We start from the raw sequence: 23,207 nt of genomic DNA, 5'->3' as shown, positions 1-23,207 counted from the left end.
TTACATAAATGAATTAACAGAGATCTCAACATTGGACTGCCTTGGTGTTGGGCTTTTTGGCCAGGCGAGTAGATGTGCTTCTGGAAGAGCCCAAGAAACAGGATTTTGCAAAGGGAAAGACTGGGAGAAAAGTGCTAGAGGAAATACATCCATCACTTCCAGAGAAATTAAAGCCTCTCAGAGAATGGCAGCACGTGAGACTCCATTACAGTGGGAGTGGAAGGAAGGGAGGGAGGGGGTATGGTGGCTCCCCATGGGATAATATGGTAAGTCCACCAAGTCATGAGAGGACATGTCACTTAGCTATCCCCAAGGCAACTGGCCTCCCAACAGAGCCCTGTTAAGCATGGGGCTTTTAGTACCACTGCTGCTTTGATGCTTCTTATGCCAGGTAGAAATAAACTGCAGAAAAGGCTGACATGAAAAAGCATGAAGTGAGAACCAAATGGCCAAATGTTGTACTTGGAGCAGGAGTCACAATGACTTTTATACGCTATCCTATCATCCTAAACGATCGCAAAACTGTCAGATAACAAAAATCAAATGCTGCCATCCACTCACACCAAAACCTGGCTCAGCAGAAGGCCTCTACGTACAGCCCTGGGGACACCACCATGGGACAAAGCTCTCCCCCCAGCACAGCCATGAAAGGCTTTGAGCTCAGCCTCCGAAACTGCAAAGCGCTCGTTTTGTTGTCCGTGGATAATGCTTTAATCCACCGGGCGAAAGCTGGATGTTGCTCTCTTTTATTTTGGCCGTACACAATTGCAACGCTCAAAAAGAAAAGCCCCTCGCCCCCCCCCATACCCGCTGCTCCTCCGAACTGCTGACGCCTGGACGGGCAGCCCCAAGGCGGGGCCATTGGGATTTATTTAGTTCACTGCTGCAGATGATGCCTTTAGTGCCACAAACCACCCTGGAGACAAGTCCTAATCATCTGGGGGGGTGATTATGTTCAGTTCTTCCTCCCCAAACCCCCCAGACGTAATTCAGATCAAAACTGGAGAGACAGGCAGGCACGCAAGAGGGGACCCCGGCACCGCACAGCCCCCCCGGAGCCATGTACAGGAGCAGCTTCCTCCGCGAGGTGCGCAAGGAGAAGTATGAGCGGTCGGACGCCTACGATGAGCTGCGAGGCTCCCCCGAATTCGACAGTTTGGCCCAAGCCCGGGGCCTGGAGAACCTGCAGGAGCTCAACGAGCGCTTCGCCAGCTACATCAACCGGGCACGCGTGCTGGAGCAGCGCAACGCCATCCTGCGCAAGCAGCTAGAGACCTTCCAGCGCATGGACGAGCTGGTGGGCTTGGACGAAGCCTTCGCCGGGCAGATTGAGTTCAATCGCCAGCGAATGAGGGAGCTGGCGTCCGACCGAGCCAAGCTGGAGCGGGAGGAGAAAGACGCCCAGCGCATGCTTGACGAGTACCGCAACAAGTAAGGCTTGCGAACGGAGGAAGATAGGTGGTGGTGTTTCCATAGTTAATCTTTGTAGTAAGGATGCGTTTGGTGTCACCAGCTCCTTCTCGTGCACGGGTGATGCCTCTCCATGTGTATTAGACTTGTAGCCGGGTATGGCATGTAAGCCCATGGTGAAAAGCAAGGTGCTAGGACTTAGGGAGCTCTAGTTCTGCATTTCATGGTCTCACTGCTACTAGACAGGCAATTATCCTCTCCGTTCCATGGCAGCAGGTCCTCGCTGTGGCACACGTTGGTTCCTGTTGCTCATTAGCTTTAGGAGGATTGTGCTCTGAGCTGCAAAAAGCAAATAACCCAATTAAAAACCAAACAGCTCGAAGCAAGTCTTGTGTCTGAGCAGCACAGAGTTACACAACCTCAGACGCATCCTGAAATGTGTGGGACATCTCTGAGAAACTCTTATTTACAGGCATTCTGAGGCACCTGGGCCAATCTGTACCAGCCACTACAGATGTGAGATGAAAAGGAAGTAAATAAGTTTTTTCCTGGTATGTGAAATTTGCCTGATTACCCTCCTCTTCTTCCTTGCATCCCACTATTTCCATCTTGTGCTACCAAAGCAATAGCTGTAAGAATAGCTAACTTCACCTCTTTAACCTCAGTGGCACCATAAATCAAAGAGCAGGAGCCTTGGGGGCTGAGGCATACGAGTGCCTCCAGACATGTCTAGTCCTTTCTCTTCAGCAACAGACAGTTTTGGCCATGTTGCTTAATTAATTACACCACAAGACTTGGTGAATGTTGCTCATAAAAAGATGGCTCACAGGAGAGAAGGGTCTTGGCTTCCTGTTACTTACTGGTCAGGGTTTTTCCCCCCTAAATGTCTATCTGGCTAGTTGACCCAGGAAAATCTGGCAGCAGCATGGAGGCTGAAGAGGAGCTTTTCATCCTCTTCCCCACCAAAGGGTGAGGGGTGAACTCCATATAACATGCTTTGGCTTAGAAACATCTCTCACTGACAGTGATGGGAAGGAGAAAAATGAAATATTTTCAACAAATGCAGTCTTGGTAGAAGTGCAGCCACTCCCAGGCAATGCTCACCACGCTCACCAGAAACATTTTTAATAAGGCAGAAGGTCAGCCGTGTGGAGCACTGTCTTGCTGCTGCAGAAATACAAGCCCCACAAGATTTCGTCTGTTGTCTCCATCATAGACTTTTTCTCTGACCTTGCCCAAACCACATGATTTTTCAGTCTGATCCTCCAGTGATTTTCCCCTCCTCTGGACTAGAAAGTGTAAGACTGATAATATTTTTCTTTTTTGTCTCCAATCATTTTTCAACTGGAAAGAACCAGAAAACAGATGCATGATAATTGACATCGAGGCCATCTGTGTCTTTAGGCCATGGTGCGATGATGTATCGCTACCAGCAGCCGTACAGTCCTAATGCACCCTCATCCTGCCCTCCGCAGCCCTGCACGCTGCTCGGCGCACACCGCCTGATCTGCCATGCTGCCACAGCTATTCCTGGGGCCACCCTGAGATTTGAATCAAGAAAATGAGCCAGCTTAAAAAAAAACCAAAACAAAACAACCATCTCCAACCCATTCAGCGGGCTGCCACGCGAACAGCCCATGGGGGCTGTGAGCTATGGCACAGCTATAGAAATGCAAAGCCCTGATCTCTCTTTCTCATCTGACAGCAGAGAATAGCCCATCCAGGTGCACTGAGGCTTAATGCTGGAAATGGTCAGATGTCCACGATGCCCTGACTCAATGCCAGCGAGTAATAAACACCTGATTAGGCAGTTTTGTATTTTGATATTTATGAGCAGGAAATTCAGCTATGAGCCAATGCTATAATTTAGCTGTTGACTCTGATACTTATTCATATGTTTTTATTACACGGTGTCCATGAGATTTTGACTAAACTTGGTACTTAAATGTCTAGCTGCATATTAGTTAAAAATATGTGCAAACTGTATAGAAAAATGCAGTGCTATGATATAGCTGGGCAAAAATGTGTTATCTCTGTCTGGAGTATTTCAGGCAGGTGGAGACTCAGTGCAGTGAAACACACAATTCCCTCTTTGATTTCAACAACTTGCAAGAAAAACTGACAAGAAAAAAATTAGAAAAACTGGCCAGAAAAAAATTAGTTTGTCCTGGCTACCTTTTAATGGATTCTTGTATCCACCTGAGCAGATTGTGGATTAACTGCCTGTATAGTTCCCCAGCAGCAGGATTTGCGATCTGACACAAAGATAATTTACTTTTTATTGCAGTTGTTTTACACAAGCTGTAAATAGGTGGGGAAGAATACAGGACATCACTGAAAATCCTGCGGGGGGAAACACCTAGAGAAGGGGCTGTGCTTTTTGAAAGTGAGATTTAGGACCTGTTACGGGGGCAGTTAGTGACTTCTTTCTTAGAAAAAATGGATGGTGTCTTGTCATACAGTCCCAGGATGTTCACTCAGCAGCCATAAACAAAAGTAAAAAGGAAACTTTGACTATATCCAAGCTAACAATGCTGCAATTTAAAAATTAAAGATACATAGGGCCATTACAGTGGAAGCGCAGTGTAAAGAAATTGCCTTCTTTACATCAAGAAGTGAATTTTGGTTTTATTTTTTTCTCTTGGGAGCTGCTGAATTTGACCTGAAGACAGACATGAAAGTTTCTTCAGAGTCTGAAAAAAATTGGTTGGGTTTGGAGTTGCTGGCGTTAAAACAAGGCCAGTGCTCTGACACTGTGTACTCTGCCTTCTCACCCTGTTTCTAGCTCAAACCCATCCTGATGGCTATGATTTCAGCTACTTAAACTTATAAATAAAGCACTCTAAACAAAATATGGGAGGATTAATCTTCTGTGCCGTGTTAGGGCCTTGCCATGCTACTGAAACCAGAAGCATTCCTGTGCTGAAGACCTGCTCTCCTACCTGGGTCTGCACTCAGTTGGCAGCAGGCAGTGTGGGTTTCTTGCTTCATTTTTAGACATAAAGCATCTACTTTTGGCACACTAGGATTAACAAAATCTCTTTGACTGGAGCACTGTGTACCAATTAATTGACAAATGTCTGTGTCCTTCAGTAATGCAAAGAATTTTAGTTCTTATAACCCATTCTTTTACTCACATTCACAATTTGGGAAATAGATTTATATCTATAAGTAAACCTTTTAAAGCTACATTTATGTAAGTAGACCTTTTAAAGCTATGTTTAAACACAGTAGGGCCTGGGACTACTGGGTCTGTACAATTAAATGTGCATGAACCATTGAAAAGTAGATCTTAGGTTAAAATTTATTTTTAGATCCTCTGTAGTCACATTCATAGCTTTTCACAGTAACATGAATAATTCAGACTCTGTACCAGTGGAGAATTCTTTCTCTTGAAGTTGCAAAAAAAGCATCGCTAGGAATTGTTTGGATGCATCTCATAAAAAGACTAATTATGCTAATTTTATTGAGCATCATTATTATAGCAATGTTGCATCTGGCTGTGGGAAAGGACTGTATTTCTCTCTCCATGATATGAGGAGAGATGCTGAAACCCAGATTTTAGCGCCCTTGACTGAACAGGATTAATTAACTTCAGAAATTAAAAGTCTTGCTAATCGATTGTTTCATTTAAAATTCATTCACTGCTAATCTTGTGGGTTTTGCATGCAGTATGATTCCCTGGAAGTTGCTGGACATGAAAATTGGCACTGTGTTCTCCAAGCTGCGCCGCGTGGTGATGCTCTGACGAGCTGACACCCTTTGGGGCACAGTGGAGACCCAACACCTGTGAGAGAAAACAAAAACAAGTAGGAAAACACGATAGCTGGGATATGAGGAGCAGTAGGGACTCTATCGGCAAAGCTGTCTGCAAGCCCTGTCTGCAGGGGTTGTCTCTGTGCTGCTGCTGCTGCTTCTCTGGTGATAGGGAGAGCTTTATCTGCTGCAGCTGCAGGTGAGGAGGTCTTGCCTGCCCTCCACCCCCTCCTCAGACTACCGAAATCTTGCCCTGTGGCTGTCAGCCGCTCCATAGCAGCTTCTTGATAATGCAGGTAGCAATCCGTTCATAAATCAACAGAGCGCAGCCCTCACAGGGCTCATCCTAGCTTTCAGGGTATAAAACACAAGCATTACTGGCCTGTCCGTCATCCTTGTAGGACCAGCATTTTGCAGTTTGTGCTGTCTTTGGCACCCAAATTACTGCTGTCTCTATTGAGAAAAGGCTAGCGAAGTGCGTCAGGGAAAATGGAAAGGAGAAAAGTAGTGGAAAAGTTTAACCTCGGCTTGCGGCAAGCCAGAGGCTTCATATATTGCTGGAAGAGTTCAGTAGGGTTCAAGAGAGAAGCAGCATTTCTCTTTCTATTAAAGGTGCAGGCTTGACACCAAATTGAGTATCTGGCCATTGAGCATCGCGAGGATGTATTGTGACTGTTTTCTCTTTGGAGGGGAGCCAGCCCTTGCACTGCAGCAGAGGCAGGGTCCAAAAAAAAAGGGCCTTGCCCTGGCCCCATCTTTTAAGAGCAGAGCCTGTCTGTCAGCTGGAGATGGGAAAAGAGATTTACAGTGCGGCTGGAGCTGTGCTTTCCAGGTGGAGAAGCAAGCCTTGTGCTGGGCTTCCCTCCTGCATGCCCGGTGCTCTCACCAGGCCAGTGCCCCGAGCTGTAGGGGGGCTCAAGGGGCTTAACAAATATTTGTAAATCTGTCAGTGCCTCAAGAGAGCCGCTAACCTAAGAGGGGTGAGGTGATGGGAACCTTTAAAGCTCTGATATTCTTTCTTTGAGCCTGGCAGCCCCGTCCGCTCCTTTTCCCCTATGCAAAAAACAATTAATATCCCTTTTTTCCTAAACAGTCCAAAAAGATTTGTTGCAGCCCTAAAGCTACTTGACTAGGTGAGAAGGGCTTTTTTTAAAAAACGAAGGCTCTTAAGGTCAAGGAAAGGCTGACCAGCAACTATCTAAGAAAAGCCTTGCCTCTTTTCAACATGTCCAGCTAAATTACTTGAACATTGAAATCAAGTTTGAAGCGTAACAGGGCTGCAATTTGTCAGGCATTGCGCTTACATAGGTACATTTCAGTAGACACAGAGGCATCATGAGGTCTCTGAAGCATTTCTAAGAGGTCCTTAGCCCTTTTGCACTGAGCTGCTGGAGTAGATTGAACATCACTTAAAAGCCATCTTCCTTCAAAGGATGATCACACAATACTAACTCTCTGAAGGCTGCCAGGTAGATTTATGGCTGTGCGACACATATTTGGGTTATTTGAGAGTGAAGGAAAATGTAGCTGAATATTTCAGTCATTGAAAGATTTTTTGACTGAGGACGTAGCAACTAGGCAGATTTGAGCAGGTCTGAATGACATTAGGGCTGAGGTTTAGACCCTGACTCTGTTGGATGGTTGTATATTACTGGGAGTGTAAATCCAGCCTTTTATTGCAGCTGTATATTTGGTTTTCACAACCTGCCACAATCTGCTTCATTCTTGTTCAGTTGTCAGAAAGTATCTAAGTTAACGAAGTGTTTATTGTCAACTGTACATAAAAATTTTATAAGACAGAAAATTGGTTGGAGGTGAGCTACTTAATAAACAACAGAAATAAAGGCAGTCTCGCTTTTGAAGCTGAATATTCTTGGTTGTATCCTTGGAAGTGAACCCTGTGTTACTACAATTTGGCAAAAAGACGTTGTTTCAGTTTTGTCAGAAAATAGCACTTCAGCTGAGGAGGCCCAGCCATTTGTAGGAGTGATAATGAAATAAAACCTCATCATTTTCACTTGTTTCTTTGCTGTTCGTGGTAAGAATTGAAAACAGACCGGTGACCAACCCTGCTAATATTATGGGATTTCAAGAGAAGGGAAAGTTGGGAAACCAGAGCACCAAGTTGAGTCCATTTCTTTGTTCTGCTTAGTTCTTCCTTGGTGGTCCTGGTCAGTTCACGAGTTACCCCATCCCTTCAGCTTTCCAAAACACGTTGAAAGAGATGAGAATAACATTGGCTGTCCATCCTTCAGGAGATAAAAAGAAGCGAGGTTAACACGACCATTATAACTTGATCCTTGATCTGTTCAGTCTAGGAACTGACAAGTTCCCTGTTGACTGGAGCAAGTCCCTTAGATGCCACCAGCATATCTGGGCTGAATAGATGATCTCAGAAGACAGACGAGGGCTTATGTTCAATTCTGAATTTCAGCCAAGGTTCATGCTTGTGTTGATGTCCATTGCTTGTACTGCAAATGAAGGACATTCACCACCAGAGTTGACTTGTCACCCACCATGAGGGTTTCTTGTAGAAAGTAAGAAAATGAGAGCTTTTTATATCTCTGTATCTCTATTATTTTACAGGAATAGACTGTATTTATGTACTTTGGTACTGGCAGCAGATGAAGTTTGATGAGCCACTTGTTCAGTGCTGATGGCTCATTGCCTTGTGCTATAAGATGCTTCTGGCTGGTTTGTTTTTTTTTTTAAATGGGGTCTCATTAAACCGTATCTCCTATTAAACATTTTATATATAGTTTATTTAGGGAAAGGAATAAACAACAATAACCAACAATTAGGAAGTTTTGTACTCTGCAGCTAAAAGGATTTTCTAGAAGATAATTCTATCTAACATACAAATACAGAGCCCTAATTCTTAAAGAATATGTCCTGTTTCCTCAAATCGAAGATAAACACAATATACATCCATTGTTCACTCAGTACAGGAACATGCACATTATGCACTTGTGGACATTTTATAAATGTGTAAGAATAGTTGGCTAAATGCAGTCCTTACTAAGACTCACATGTGATTTTGACCATGCTAAAATATGAATTGCTATTAAAGAGGACACAAAGCCTGTTCCATCAAAGCATCCTAATACAACTTTATTCATACACAGTCAATATGTGAAATTGCAACTTTTGTGTTTAATGTGTCTGTCGTGAAAATGCTTATTGAACAACATCAGGTAGAACAGAAAACCAAGTACAATGGAATTAAATGCTAATGTGCCAATGTAGCAAATACTTACATAGTAACCACTGATGAAGGGCTGTCACTGTAGTCCAATGTCAATCGAATATACTTTTATTGTAAATAATCTGTTCTTGGGCTTTCTGTGAAAAAGTAATAGCAAATGTGTGGCATTCCATTGTCTTCTGCTACATAAGTTGAGGACAAGAAGTTAGTCAATTCTGGAATTACTCTCAGCATCTGGGACCAAAAAAAAAAAATCTATGCTAATGCATAAATAAATCTTTTGGGCCCTTTCAAGATTCATGCTGTGCTTTAGCATGAAGCATATATCATGCATGATAGTGCAGATGACAGTGCAGTTTGCAGAAGGATGAACTATTGAACTTCATCTCCTTTGTTCTATTTGCAGGTATAGAAATGAACGTGAATATCAGCAGAGGCTAAAAGAAACCCTTGAACGCCTTAATAAGGTAAGCCTGGAAAAATGGAAAAGGTCTTTATCTTTTTTTTCCTTTTGTTTCATTTACTACAGCAAGCTGCTTTGAAGAAGCAGTAGGAAGATAAAATGTCAGAGCAAGACATTTCTTGTCATTATACCCTAATGAAAAGTTCTCCTTCTCCTTCATCCCCCTCCCTAAGCCTTGTGCAAATGGCTGAGCCTCGGCGTGTGTGTACGCACTGTGTAGCGCCCTGCTCTGTACAGTCCTGCTGATTTTGGTCATGTAGCACATGCCATGCGCAGCCCACAGCCTCAGCTGCGCTCAGGACTTCATTAGTTTTTTAGTAAGACCAAGGACTAGGAGGATCTACTGCATAACAGTCCTTTTAGAGCATCAGCAAATGGCTCCTGCGTTCATTTTGGGACCTGGAGTTCACATACATGCATCCACTGTGAACTTCACTGTGAAATTCACCCTTGCTGAAGATCTGGCACATGTTTAGGTGCCTGTAATGACTCTTTTTAACTCTTTTAGCGCTCTTTTTTTTTTTAACTCGGAAGACAATTTCTCTCTGAGCGAATTAGAGTCTACACAGAGAGGTAGGAAAAGCCCATTTATTAGTCATACTGTGCAGCTAATACACATATCTAAGAGTCCGAAATATGACTGGAGAAAACATGTTTATTGCTAAATACCTTCCTCCCCTCCTTTATTTTAATACATCTACTGTATTAAAGTATACTTAGTACTGATATCATGGCATGAGAAAATGCTGATTGTGTCTAAGTCTTAAAGTCTGGTGTGTCTCAAAGCTCCTCATTCCCTTGCCGGATATGGTCAGCCTTCCCAGGACAGACCCTCAGCTTCCCATTAGGTTTCCAAATAAAAGAGAAGCCACAAACCCCCCCAATTTGTTCGTTTCACAGTGAAACATGAGGAATGTTTATATTGAGCTGCACTTTCCTGAACTAATACCATGGCAAGAGAAATAATAATAATAATAATAGGCTCAGAGAAAAGATAAAAGTTTACTAACATGTTTAGGAAGTTTCCAAACCAAGTCTGTGAAACTGAGAAAGCCTGATTCATCCTCTCTTGCTACTAGCTTTCATCTGAGTGAAGAAAGTTGTCTTATATCTTTCCCCAGTTCTATTTTTCACAGCTTATCCTTCATCTTCTGTATTGGGAAACAATTACGGATGGATTAAATAGAGATTTTTTTTTTATTTCCCCACTACAAATGGCAGGAGCTGTTCTGCTTGAGCACTGTCATATCAATGATATGCATGGTTTATATTTTTAAAAGTGCATTTTAGCATTTCTATCTCTAGTGAGCTCTAGATACCATGCATCAGTGCTATTTTCCAGTGTGCTAGCAGGGCTCTTGGACACACTGCAAGCTCTTAAAAAATATTTGTGGAGGCAAATATTTTGTAAGGGGTAGCTGGAGCTGGTGGGTCCGTCTTCACCGTTGCTCTCAGCCTATCTGTGGCTAAAGAAAAGTGAATTGATTTGACAACCCCAGGCCCAGCTGACAAGATCTTGAGCCACAGGGGGTGTTTTTATCCCAGGCTGCCTCTTGCTGCCCCCATTGCAGCAGCTCCTTGCATTGGAGCACCAAATGTTGGAGGGAACACAGTGCCCAAGACGTGGCTTGAAACCTGCATGTGCAGGTGTAAACTCGTGCCTTTTCCGACAGAAGAAGAATCAGTTTGGAAAATCAGCAGATACTGTTTCTGGAGAGATCTAAGGGATTTCTCTTCCATGATAAATGAAAATGCTGCTTCAGCACATGGATCAACGTTCTGGAATCAGCACCTAAAGCAGAATAGTTTTTCAGAAGTTGAGCGAATAGCAAATACTGCAAAGTTCAGAAGAAAATGTGTAGGCACTGCACTGTTCTGATATACAGCATCATCAATGAAGCTGGTCTGTCTGAAAGCAGGGAATAAAAGGAAAAGTATTTTTCCCCTTTGAAGGAACGTCTGGAAAGCCAAACGCTGCTTTTGCTTATTACATGCAGAAATATTTGCCTGTTGGTATTATCTAGTGGCCTGGGGGCTTTTTTTGGCTCCCCCCCAAAAGCTCCCAACATGGCCATTGTCCTGCTGATCTTCCTCTCAATAGGAAGGCAGAGGAGTGCAGAAAAGCAGCGGGCATTGGCATTCCTGATGACGGGCTCCGAATGTGCTGGTCTGAATGTGTCTGAATCAGCTGCTGTCTCACAAAGCAGAGAGACCGCTGGAGAGGTCTCTGGCTGGGAGGCTCAGCAGCATAATGAGACAGCTAACATCTACACATTTTTGGAATAGCGGACGCTGTGCACGTGCAAAAAGAAAAATCCCCTTCTACCAGTCATCTGCTGCACCCATAGATTTCAGTAGTTTATTTGCAACCCGTGATCCGCTCACTGAGACATTTTTACAGCTGGTAATGACACACAGGTAATTTTAAAGGGACACCTTTAAATCATATTTTTTTTTTTTTTTTTTACACTTTGAGTTAAATGCAGAAATCAAGACTTTCTTGAGGCAAATTGCAAACTGGAGGAGGAACTTCCAAGTTTTGTAGAGTTGCAAGGAAGAGTCAGTTGACAACTTTCAAGATACTTTCTCAAAAGCGATATTTTACAGTATTAGTTAATGATAAACCCAGCCAAGAAGGCATGCATTAAGTAGAAAAATAAAGCTGTTCCCTTCACACTTATATATTTGTAAAACATATTGCCAAGTTCCATGGAAATTATTCTGTATTCAAGGGTTTGTATTAAATAACATAACACAGGAAAAACCTAAATTAGCCCTTTGAATAGAAATGGAGATTTCACTGGATTTAAATACCAGTGCCACTCATACCTATGTACTTTGAGATCATGATTGCTAGTCATACGCCTTGTCCTCTGAATTAATTGGACATTACGAACTTTCGTCCTCACAAATCCCAATGTATTAGAAACTTCTGCAGCAAGGTGTTTTTTTTCTGGGCTTGCTCATCTGTCATTTTTATTTCCAGAAATGGCTCCAAATTGACAAACATTTGTGATATTTGAGAACACACCAAAAGGAGTGAAAATACTTTGGACCATCCTGTTTTTTTTTAATAAGGTCTTCTTTACTGGGGATATTAAAAAGGCCTCAGGATACCTCAGGTCCTGTCATAAACACTAGAGAAATCAATGCCTTAGTTTGCTGATGTCATCTGTTTAAGATTCATGCACCATTGCAAGCTTTTAGCATCAAAGACTGGTATTTCATCGTGTCTATTACTTGGCTCCCAGCATTCATAAAGCATATGGTAAACATATTTTGACAGTGCCAGTGCCAAACTGTCATAAATTGTATTTGTGCAGAAAAGCAGCGTGTACAATGGGAGAACATGATGAATAAGGTGCCTGTTGTTTGTTGGTTCCATAGTACTTTTGTTTCTCCCAGTAGGCTTTAATTCTCCACGCAGGCTGCTACACATGTACGACTCAACAGCCACTTACGGCTAAGTGGCTGCTGTGTTTTTGGTACTCCAGCCATACGTACTGACGGTGCCACGTGTCTCTGCATTGCAGGAAGCTGATGAAGCACTGCTGTGCAACCTGGAGCTGCAGATCGAGTCCCAGTTCCTGCAGGATGACATTAATGCCACAAAGGACAGATACAAGAAGGTAACTGGCTGAATTTGCCGTTGTCTTTAGCTCTTCCTTCTAGAGACATGTGTGAAGCCTTGCCCTTCTCCATAATCTGTTCCAGTGGCAAATGAAAGCAAATGCAATTTGTGTTTTGGTGGGTAAATATAGCACTATCTATTTTCAGTGGGCACAACAGCTGCAGTGTGGAGGTCAAGCCCAACGGCTGGATGGCTGCAAGCATCCAAATTGACTCCCTCGGGGTCCAATATTTACAGCTGTAGCAATGTCTTGAATTTGTTGACCTGTTATCATTATTCAACCCAACGTGCTGGTCAAGCTGTCTTGTATTTCATGCTAAGAAGCTATTGCTTTCATCAGAGGGGGATACCCAATTTTTGGGGCCAGAGCATTCCAGTTAATCAGCAGACATAAGCCTGTGGCGTATGATTACGCTGCAGCTGACTTTAACACAAGCAGCCCCCTTCTCCTTCCTGAGAGAGCTGTGAAGCTTAGGATCAGGCCACTGTCCCATCTTTGCTGCTTTTGAAAGAAGAGGCTCACTTTTTGGGACCACATGCAAAGGTATTTGTGGTTCTCATTTTGAAAATCTCCTGTGAAATAGGAAATCACGGAATCTTTAATTAAGACTATGAACTATATTGTGACTTAGCCAAATGCCTGTAGCGTACTCTCAGCATGATGAAACTGTTAGCACACGTGCACTCAAAATCAGGTCTAAAACCACATTCCAAAACCAAGTCTGAACATGAACTGGACTTTTATACGCTGAAAGAAGTAAATATCTAGGAATAAGCCCCAGAAGTGGAACACATTGAAGGGAGCACCTTACTATGGCATTTTCTGATGAAAATGTTTTTTACTTCACCACAGAACCTTATGGAAATCCAGACCTACGTCAATGTTTTGCAGCAGATCATCCAGACAACCCCTCGCGTGTCCCCTATAACCACTGGCATATGTGAGGTAAGTATTGCTGTTGGTAAACACATGCTGCTCTAAGGAAGAAAGAGTCAATGTTTACTCCTAAAGCGTCCCAGATCCTCTATCTCCCGCTCCGAGGTCAGATGAAAACGGCAACAACTATCAGTAAAACTAACTGTAGCTTTGGAAAACTGAATTGATCAGGAGAAGAGAGATTGTGTTAGTCAGGTGCACTCCGGCATATGTATTAGCCCCAAAAAATGGCTAGTTCAGAGGTAGTTGAAGTAGTTGTGCTTCCTATCTGAGGAGGAGCTGGCAGGATATATGAGTATTTACACATAAAGTAAATTTTGTCGTGAAGGGGCAAGATGTGGTGAAAATTTGTAAATCAAATAAATTGCTACAGACTAGATGAAAACTTGGTGATTCCCACCAATATGAGTGGCTATGCCAAGAATGTTTATTAGTTGGAAGAAGATACAAACAGCTGTATCTACAGGGTCTAATTTCAACATAAGCTATACTTCTACAGTCTTGCCATCTGATATCTTTTATTCTTAAAGCCATGCCACAGGGGTTTACTTGAGGTTCAATAGCCATCTTTTTATTTGTCTTTTGTCATTTTCTGTTTGTCTTTACAGTTTATTTCCAGTAGTGGAATTTCTTTTGGCTCTTTTTAAAAGAGTGAAACATACTTTCCTGTACACATGTTGTTTTCTTCCAACCAGGAAAAACTGATAGCGGAGAGGAGGATCCCTGTTCTGCAGAGCCAGCTGGAGGAATACAAGAGCATCCTCTGCCAGTTACAGACGCAGAAATACAAACTGCAGACAGAGGTACTGCCATCACTAGCCATAAACACAACCATGATGCTCATGAACTCTGCTCTTTTTATGGTCACGTGGTAAAACCTGAGTGGCCTTTAACAGGGCCTTGTGAACTCAGTTGACTTGGAGGTGTGTTTTCCTTTTAATTTTCCATCTTCTTCTTCAGCTATTTCATTCCCATTCTCTCAGTGGTCCAAATTGTCAGGTTTAGATGGCCAGGGAGGGCTGTAGGTATTGTAGCCACAATGAAGCCGTCTTTGCTCATCAGAGTAGCTGGTGGGAGAAGGTTTCCACATTGCAACTGGATTCCTGCAGGACAGAGTCAGCAGGAGGTTCTGGATGGAAAAGTCACACAGGGCTGGTCTTGCTTTCTTTCTTACTTACTGAGCTCAGGCTGGAAATTGGCCCCATGAAAAATGATGGGGGACCTTCAGGGCTCTGTCCAGTCCTTTCCATCAGTGCCATATCCAATGCTGAGCTTGCTGTGAGGACTAGACAGACTTGGTAATCAAAACTGAAATAGGTGTCAAGCTACATTTGGCATCCTGCGTTCATCCCTGTCGCTACTAAGCACTAAGTCAACGCCTCTCCTATGCTAGATGCTACCAGCACCGAAACCATCTGCTTTTTGCCAATTCCTGATTTGCAGAAACGACTGGCCAAGACTTGAACTCATTGCTCCTGCCCATCTCCCAGCCAAACCTGCCGTAAATCAACCTTCCTTCTCCAGCCGGTGTCTCCAAGCGAGAGTGCAGTGCAGGGATGAGGGCGGCAGGAGATGGAGGAGCAGTTAAAGGCTACGGTGAATAGAAACCAGACCTGGATAATTGCAGTGGCAGGTCTACCTCCACGCAGTTGAATGTTTCTTAGCGGATAGGGGTGGAGAATGACCACCTTATGCCCCCCAAATACAGCTTCTTTTGTGCCTCGAATTGTCCATCCGGGTGAGGGGAATGATATACTGGCATAAAACACCTTTTGTGGTGGGATTTTAGACTCCTCTGGACAGCCATAGCAGCAGCTCTTAACTTTCTGAGCGTAACTTCTTTCACTAGGGCATTCGGGGACAGTGCTACCCCCAGGTCTTTTCCTTGGTCTCTTTCTCATGTCTGATGCTCTGGTGGAAAGGACACATGCGTTCTGGGAAGGGCAAGAATCAATATAGTGATAAGTGAGATCATGAATCAATACAGAAAAAAGGGGAGAAAATCAGCCTTCTGCTGGCAGATGGAGAGAGGCACTCTTTGGGGAGTTAATCGTGCTGCTTTCAAAATCAAATCTTCATGTCCTATTTAGAAAGAGTTTATTAGTTCATTCGTTCTCGTGCTTTGAGATTAAAGAGTGAAATAACTTTATGAGTGGAGGTTGATGACATGGTTGCTTGTGATGGTGAAGGCTGGATCTGATGACTGAGGCATCCTTGAGCTCCTTTGCTTTCCTGTTTCTGGACCTGATAACCATGTTGCCGAGAGGTTATCGACCCCACCTCGTGAGCACTAAACACTAAAGGGGTCTGTGGAACCTGTTGGTCCACTCATACACTGCAGTATAACCAAACTAATGCCAAGGGACTTAGCTTCTAAATTTAGGCTCTTAAAAGGTTTTTGAAAATCTTACCTGTAACATATAGAAATAAATCAATTATTAAAGAATCCATTAGTCAGTTATTGCCCCATTAGCTTTTTGTGAGTTCATCTCTTTAAAAGCTGTTTGAAAAGGGAGAAAAAACCCCAAGTGATAAAGGAACTGTAATAAATAGCCGAAAATATCACAAGAAAGTGAGAGCAGAATTACAGTGTCAAATATCCCACCTGTAACTCCTGCCCCTTGTTTTTGCAAGGCACTTATCGCCACCTCCTGGTTGATGTGCTCTCCAATGACTGGAGTTGAAGCCTTACTGCACAGCAGTTATTTTTATCGCTAAAGTAAAAAAGCTGAGGAATTGAATTCAAAAGGGAAGCTTTTTATTAAAAAAAGACCCTTCCTGAACCTTCAGTGCTGGGTCTGCAGACCACTGAGAAGGAAGAACAGCTTTTGCCCAGGCACATCTTCTCAGTTAAGCACTTTTGCTCTCCTCGTAAGACACTGCCTGCTCTGCCGAGGCCATCCATGGTGAGCTGCGCGTCATGCCGCGAGACATCAGCCAGCCTCGCGTGCGTGGGGAAGGAGACATCATAGAGCGGTTCCCCTGGTTCATGCCGATTGTGTCATGCTTGTTGTGGAACAGAAGCCTTGGGATAGATAAGGGGGCGGGGGGGAGGGAGTTACTGGTTTTGAATAACTAAACAAATGCAGTGAAACTGCCGCTGTGTTTCAGCAGAGCAGCCTCACACATTGTAATAAAACATGTCTTGCCTTTAATTACCCTTGAAATATGGGGATGCTGAATGCTTCAGAGCTGCTTCTTTCACCCACCAATTTTGTTTACCAGACAACCATGCTGGAGCAAGCAATTAAAACCACCCAGGAGAGTTACGACGATGAAATTCAGCTTTACAATGAGCAGATTGAAAACCTTAGGAAGGGGATAGAGGAGGCTGAGAGGACCTTGGAGAAGTACACGACCGACTGCCGCCAGCTGGTGATCTACCAGCAGTCCCTGGAGAACGAGCTGGAACGGTACAAACGTATCATCGAGAACGAGGACAGCCGGTAAGGTTGGATTTCTAGGCTCTCCCAAAGGGCGCAGTGATCTCTTTTATCTCCTTTGAAAAATGTATGTTTAAGGGCATTTGATCCACCCAAAGCTACGGCCATTTCACGCCTTTCACGGGTAGATATCTAGGGACAGGAATCTAAATAGATGCAAAATCTGGTCAAGCCTCTGCCAAGGAAAGGGTCAGAGCCATTTTGAGCTTCTCCTTTCCATACAGTCTCCTTTCCATATACTGTCCTGGCATCAGTGCACAGAGGTCAGGAGCATGCGAAAGCAATTTGAACGCCCTCTCCACTGCCTGGGTGTTCCTGAAGCTTGCTGGGGCGTTACAGGCAGGTTGGTCTCGCAGGGCTCAGGCAGGGCAAATGTCCTGTAAAGCAAAGCACGCTTCACAGCAAACCCATTCTTCGGGCAAGGGGAAAAAAGGGTAGAATATAAGAAATTTGCAGGGATTTGGGTTATGTTTAAACCTACAGAGGAGCACTGGCTCCCTCTAATGTCAACCATCAGCCTCACATGAGAAAAGGAGCTGGACTTTCACAGCGGTGGCCGGTGCTGCCTGCACAGGCAGATGCAGCAGGGCCAGACCCCTGAGCGCCCAAACTGCTGCTCTGGGTTGTCCAGAAGATGCAGGGGAAGGACACTCACTAATAGTCAATCAGTCCACATGTGGGGAACAGATATTTCATCAATTTTCAGCGTCTCATTTTGGACACTGCATTCTGGTCAGGAGTATCTGATCAGGGTAATTCTCAGTGCCAAAAATCAGAATGTGCATCTCATGCGTATCTACACAGGGTGTATATCCTCCCTACATGCCAAAATATTCTCTCAAATTCTGGCAGAGCAGGCTGGAAAGGCCACAGATATAGTAACTGGTTTGCATATAGGCCAGCATCTCAGTTTTAATTTTTAACCCTTAATACCACTGACTCCTTAAATGTTTTCCAAGGAAGGCTGCTCAGTTTTCTTCTTGCCCTTCTGAAGTCAGGCATATGCAGGTAACATTGTAACAGCTACCAAATTTCATATTTTACTGGCCAGCATGTACAGCTCTTGCTGACCTCTGGTAGGCGTGGATTGACTGTTTGCCCATCCAAAATCTTCCCATCCTCTCAAAGTGCTATGCTAAATTACAGGCCTGTTCCGATGGGTTTTAATTACTGGTGTACTTTACCTAATGGAGCATCCCATGTCTGCTGCTGGTGGAAACCAGCCTAACTCCTGTGAAGGTGGTGTGGCTGTGTTGATTGTCCCCAGATAAGAAACAGGCTCCCGTCATTCTCTTTGACTCCTCGCCACAGAGAAATACATTTCTTTAACCTCCATGCTTCATTTTGCACAATTTCACTTGCTCTTGATGGAAATGAGGGAGAGACAACTGACCAACGCGCGTCTTCTCCGGCAGGTTAAACTCTGCTATAGCAGGAACGCCAGTCACCCTCTTCACGCAGATCTATAGACCTGTCCAGCCTCAAGCTTCGAGGGGAAGAGGTAAACCTGTGACATGTCTTCCTGTGTCTGTCAAGAGCAGCGTTATTGTATTTTAAGCTGTTTTTCCATTTGTCTTCCATATGAATACCAGCTGTGACAGCCTGACTCCAGGCTTGCTAAGTAAACGCAACGATTTCAGCTTACCTCAGCTGGCTTTGGGACAAGCTGTCAAAGGCCAAAACCACAAGCAGAAGAGTTTCTTTGCTAATTTCTGCAATTTACTACTTAGGCCAGTCAATAGAGCAAAGTCAAAAGGCACCTGAAACTATGGAAAGAGCTGGGGGTTTTGTGCTGACTTGTTGTGAGTCGTCGGTCCCCACTTTTGTTATGTGCAAAATGCATCGGGGCACATTGAGTGCCGCAGGCAGGCAGAGGACACTTTTTTGGGCCTGTTTACGTCCCATGGCCTGGTTTCCTCTGAATGGTGTTTCCTCCGTGTTGTATGATTGCTTGTTAGAATTAGGATGCTTGTAAACCTGGTGACAAGGAAATGGCCAGGACTAAACTAGCGAGGCTGCTCGTAACAAAGAGGGGAGCTGGTTTGTGGAAAGGTGCTGTAGGTACTAACATACGAGATGACTTCCTGTAGCTTAAATCCAAGGCTCACTGGGGTTTTACTAACAACAAACTGCCCTGAGAACAGAGATAAACCATCAAATGAGGGTTTTTTTGGAGTGCAGCTGTAATTTTTCTAACTGTGAAAATATATAAAACATAGCAGTTTTATATGAAATGGGTCCATAATGCGCGAGGCCAAATCCTCAGCAGCTGTAAATAACTACTGTCCTGCAAAGTGCTGTTTAATACCCGCTGAGGATTCAGCCTGTCTCGAGCCACACCTCTGCTTCCTACCTGCAAGGCAAGCAGGGCATTTTATGTGCATTACTGTACCTGTGACATGGGACAAAACAGCTGCCCTGGGGAAAGCATATTAATATCTGTCTGTCCCCGTGTTCCCGTAATGCCTAGTACCAACCTCTGCCTCCTCTGCTCTAGCTGTTCATGCCATGGAAATCAGCAGCCTGCCCGTGCTCCTGCTGCTGCTGCTGAGCTCTCACGGGGTCTGTGGCTACTGACTGCCCAGGAGATCAGAAACACAGGCTGTGGGCAGGGGCTCCCTCTGCGCGGGCCTAGAGCTCAACGTCAGTGTTTGAGTAGTGCCAAAATGTTGCTCCTCAGCACCGCACCGCTGGCTGGGTGGCTGCTTAGCTCTGTGCCCGCCAGCCGCTCGCTGCTCGCTCCTCACGCACCTCCCTGCATCTGCCCATACCCAAAATTGCCGTGAGGGGAGGTGCCTGGCTCAGTCTTAGCCCCCCCGGGACACAAAGGCGAGGCGTCCCCCTGCTGAGCCCATCTTCACAAGCACTGGAAGAGGTGGTGATGGCACTCACCTTACCCATCAGGCCTGGACCGCTCACCCAGCAACCCTGTGTTCAGTGGGAAGGTTTTAAATAGGGCTTTTGGGGTTTTTTTTCCCTCCCTAAACCCTAGCAGGAGTTGTAAAAGCCAGACAAGCTGTTTCCACTTAGTCCTACTGCCAGGCCATGCCTCTAACTTTGGGCACCTGGCTTCAGTCTCTGCCTCAGGAGAGGAGGTTTCGTGTCTATAGTTAACAGGGCCAAACCCTGCCATGACGCCTGGAAGGAAGGTGCTGAGCCTGACTGCAGCAGCAGGCGCTGAACGCTCCTGCTGAGCATTAACGCAGGCCTGATAGGTGAATGTTTTGTGCAGCTGCCTCTCTTACGCGCACGGTTGTCCCGTCCTCGCACCGTGTATGGCAGTGGCGACCTCAAATGCAAAATGGCTACTTGGCCGAGGGGGCCCACGCAAAAGACAAGGCTGTTTAATGCGCTTGCAGAAGCTGTGCTCATATTTGCTGCTCCATTCAGCTCTCCACCTGCAGCAGTGAGGGTGAGAGGCAGCTCTAGCATTTGCAGTGACTGTCTTCAGCACTGTTTGTTGTTTGCTTTGTTTTGATTTTTCCCTAGATATCACCCAGGCCATGCAAGACATTGCCAGTGTAAAGCCCAGACAAAAAGCTCTGACAAAGAAAATTGCCAGGAAAAAGGAGCTGAGGTCTAAAGACATAACTGACGGTCTCTCGCCTGAAAGAATGTATGAAAGAACTCTGGAAGGTTTTGACCAAGATCAGCTGGAGTTCAGGCACGAAGGCTCAGTCACAAGTGAACCCGAACAGGAAGGATTAGAACTTGATGAAGAAGAAATGGGCCCAGAGGACGTACCTGATGGAGCCCAGATAAGTAAAGCCTTCGATAAATTGTGTAACATTGTGAGGGAGAAAATAAGAGTCTACAAGAGACCAGAGCCTAAACCTGATGCCCATCCCAAAGGGCGTTACGTGCTGGTAATGGGGGAGGAAAGCTATGAAGAACCTTGCATCTTGGCCCTCTCCATCCCAGCTAGGGGAGGGATCACAGTTTCCACCAACAATGGGAAGGTGATGAACGGTGGTGATGTGGAGCCCATACCGGAGCTGCCAGAACCTGCTGAACCCTCAGAAAAAGAGAAAGGGGCTATCTGTGAAAGGAGGGAAGAGTTTGAACTCCCAGAGGAAGAGAAAGAAGACATACTTGAATGGGGCAAAATAACGCGAGGAAAAATCGAGCAAATCACAAAGTATCCGGACATCTCTGAGCCTGAGACAGTTCCTTCCCCTGGTCTGATAAGCCCAACCGAGCCAGGAGTCCTTCGAGAGACGGAATATGACCGAGAAGATAAGCAGGGCCTTTTGTTCAGGGAAGCAGGCTTGCCCGGCTCCATGAGCTACGAGAAGGTGGAGGTGGTGGAGTCCATCGAGAAGTTTTCAGACGACAGAATTCAGACGTACGAAGAGACAGCGATGATTGTGGAGACGATGATAGAGAAGACAAGCAAGAAGAAACCAGGTGACAAAGGCTCTTAAGTGACACCCCCACCCCCCACCCCCCCTTGATAGTCAACTTGTCTGGCATAGTTATTAAATGACTGTTTTTTTTTCCTGACCGAATGATACAGTAGTGAGATTTTTGCTGTTTGGTATGGAACAGATTGATACCTTGATGGCAGTTCTGTCTGATGTAGGCTCACCTTTGGTGCAATGGCCAAAGCGCTCCAGGGCAACAAGTAATAGGCACATCCTATGCAACTGATTTTCATGATTAGGACAAGTTGAAAGTAATTATTATTACACAGCTGCCTGGCTTTCCACAGTATCCGGGACAAATTTGCATATTCCTCTACCGCTCCTATAGCTGCCGTACGATTCCCCATCTCTCAGACAGCTGCAAATGTTAACTTGTGACATCTGGTTCATTTAATAAAAGTTTTGCCTTCTACGGAAGATAGCTGCTGTGGGTTTGTGTTGCCTTTACCGTTGACTGATGGTCCCTCCTAGTAAACGTCAACTGACTGGGTGTGCAGGAGTTTTTCCAGGGGAAGGGCTGGATACCTGTTAAATAACCTATTCCGAATCTCTCTCATTTACAGTCTTTAAATAGAGATGAGCTTGGCAGACCTTTCTTTTTGGATCTAAAGACAAACGCTCTGTATTTGAAATAAGCTCTTCCTGCATATCTTCTCAGAATAAAACTTGAAATTCCACCAAAAAGTGGGGGATAACCCTTATAAAAGATACTAAAGGCATTATTTGTCCTTCACCAACACAACTAAGGTATTTACGAATGCCAGCAAGCTTTTGAGCAGACTGCAGCCAACTCAAAAGACTGTGTGTTCTGGTATTTTCTTGTTAAGTATTTCCTCGGACTGTAGCGTTTTACGGAGTTTAATACTGCCGTGGGATCCTGTCGCAGCCCGGTCACCTGCAGTCCCATGGAGCTCCAGGGGGTTGCTGGAACAAGCGGTGCCTTCCCACGTCCCCATGCCTGGGGAAGCAAAAAGCAACACTTCTGCGAAAGCCTGGTGCAGCTTCCAGAAACCTTTGACTCGGGGAAGAAAAAAAAAAAAGGAAAAGAAATCCTTCACTTGTGCTTGTGCAAATATCGAGCACTATTTAAAGTGCTGATGCATCATTTAGGCCTCAGCTTGACTTCAGGCATACAAATAATCCCACTAAAGCGAGGTACATACTGAAGTGCTTTACTAGGTTGGGCTCTACATGTTCCTTTGCCAACGCCATCGCAGTTCTCAAAGTTTTTGTTTCAGCTTTTGGCATTGTTACGCCTTTTCCTTCTGGCTGATTACTCCCGTCAGCTGCGAAGCAGGGGGACTAAACGCCATTTGAGCTGATGACCCTGAGCTTCAGGACTACCTTTTCACATTGCCCAAGACTTTCCTTTGATATTGTGTAGGTTTTTTCATTAGCGAGTTCCAATGCAGGTGTAGCATCTAATCTACTGTGACCATTATGTCTGGTGAAGTGGCACCTTCTTCTTTGAAACAGGGACAGGTGACCCACATAGTCACATTTTTATTCAGGATTTTTTGTCGATGCTGTTTTATTGAAATGCTTGTGGGAGTTTACGCCAGACATGGCTTACTAGGGTGTGTGCTGCTTTTCAGTTTAATTTATTAACAGTGTAAATAACCGCAGAGAAGGAATTTATCAATGCATATGCAGGCTGCACTCTGGTGAGCTGGGAGCAACTGCTCAGAATAACTGCTGGTGAAAGCAGGTTTTGAGTACTGCAAGGGGGAAAAAGGAAAAAAACCAACTGCAGCAATAGGAAGTCTGTTTCATAATTCTGTCACAAAACAGGGTGTAAACAGGTTCAGGCAGTACCTAGACAGAACTGGGTATTCCCCCCCACCCATCTGATTTCACTGCAATACAGAGAACTTCTTCATGTTCAGAATACAAAAAGCCTTAGTCAGTGGCAAGGAGGCAACACTTCAGGAGAGCCTG

The 23,207-nt window shown here is 44.7% G+C and overlaps 1 protein-coding gene across 1 annotated transcript; it reads left to right on the top strand.

Annotated features, from left to right (window-relative positions):
- Positions 1-1,060: 1,060 nt before the first annotated feature.
- Positions 1,061-21,285, top strand: BFSP1 (beaded filament structural protein 1). Its single transcript, XM_050894871.1, has 8 exons — positions 1,061-1,431; positions 8,778-8,838; positions 12,368-12,463; positions 13,319-13,411; positions 14,098-14,205; positions 16,628-16,848; positions 18,261-18,346; positions 20,335-21,285. Exons 1-8 carry the CDS (start codon positions 1,061-1,063, stop codon positions 21,267-21,269), a joined length of 1,971 nt encoding a protein of 656 aa, XP_050750828.1. The 3' UTR covers positions 21,270-21,285.
- The last annotated feature ends 1,922 nt before the right edge of the window (positions 21,286-23,207 follow it).

The sequence above is a fragment of the Gymnogyps californianus genome, chromosome 3 (assembly GCF_018139145.2).
Source record: "Gymnogyps californianus isolate 813 chromosome 3, ASM1813914v2, whole genome shotgun sequence".
Lineage (NCBI taxonomy): Eukaryota > Metazoa > Chordata > Aves > Accipitriformes > Cathartidae > Gymnogyps > Gymnogyps californianus.
This window is presented reverse-complemented; position numbering and strand designations above follow the sequence as displayed.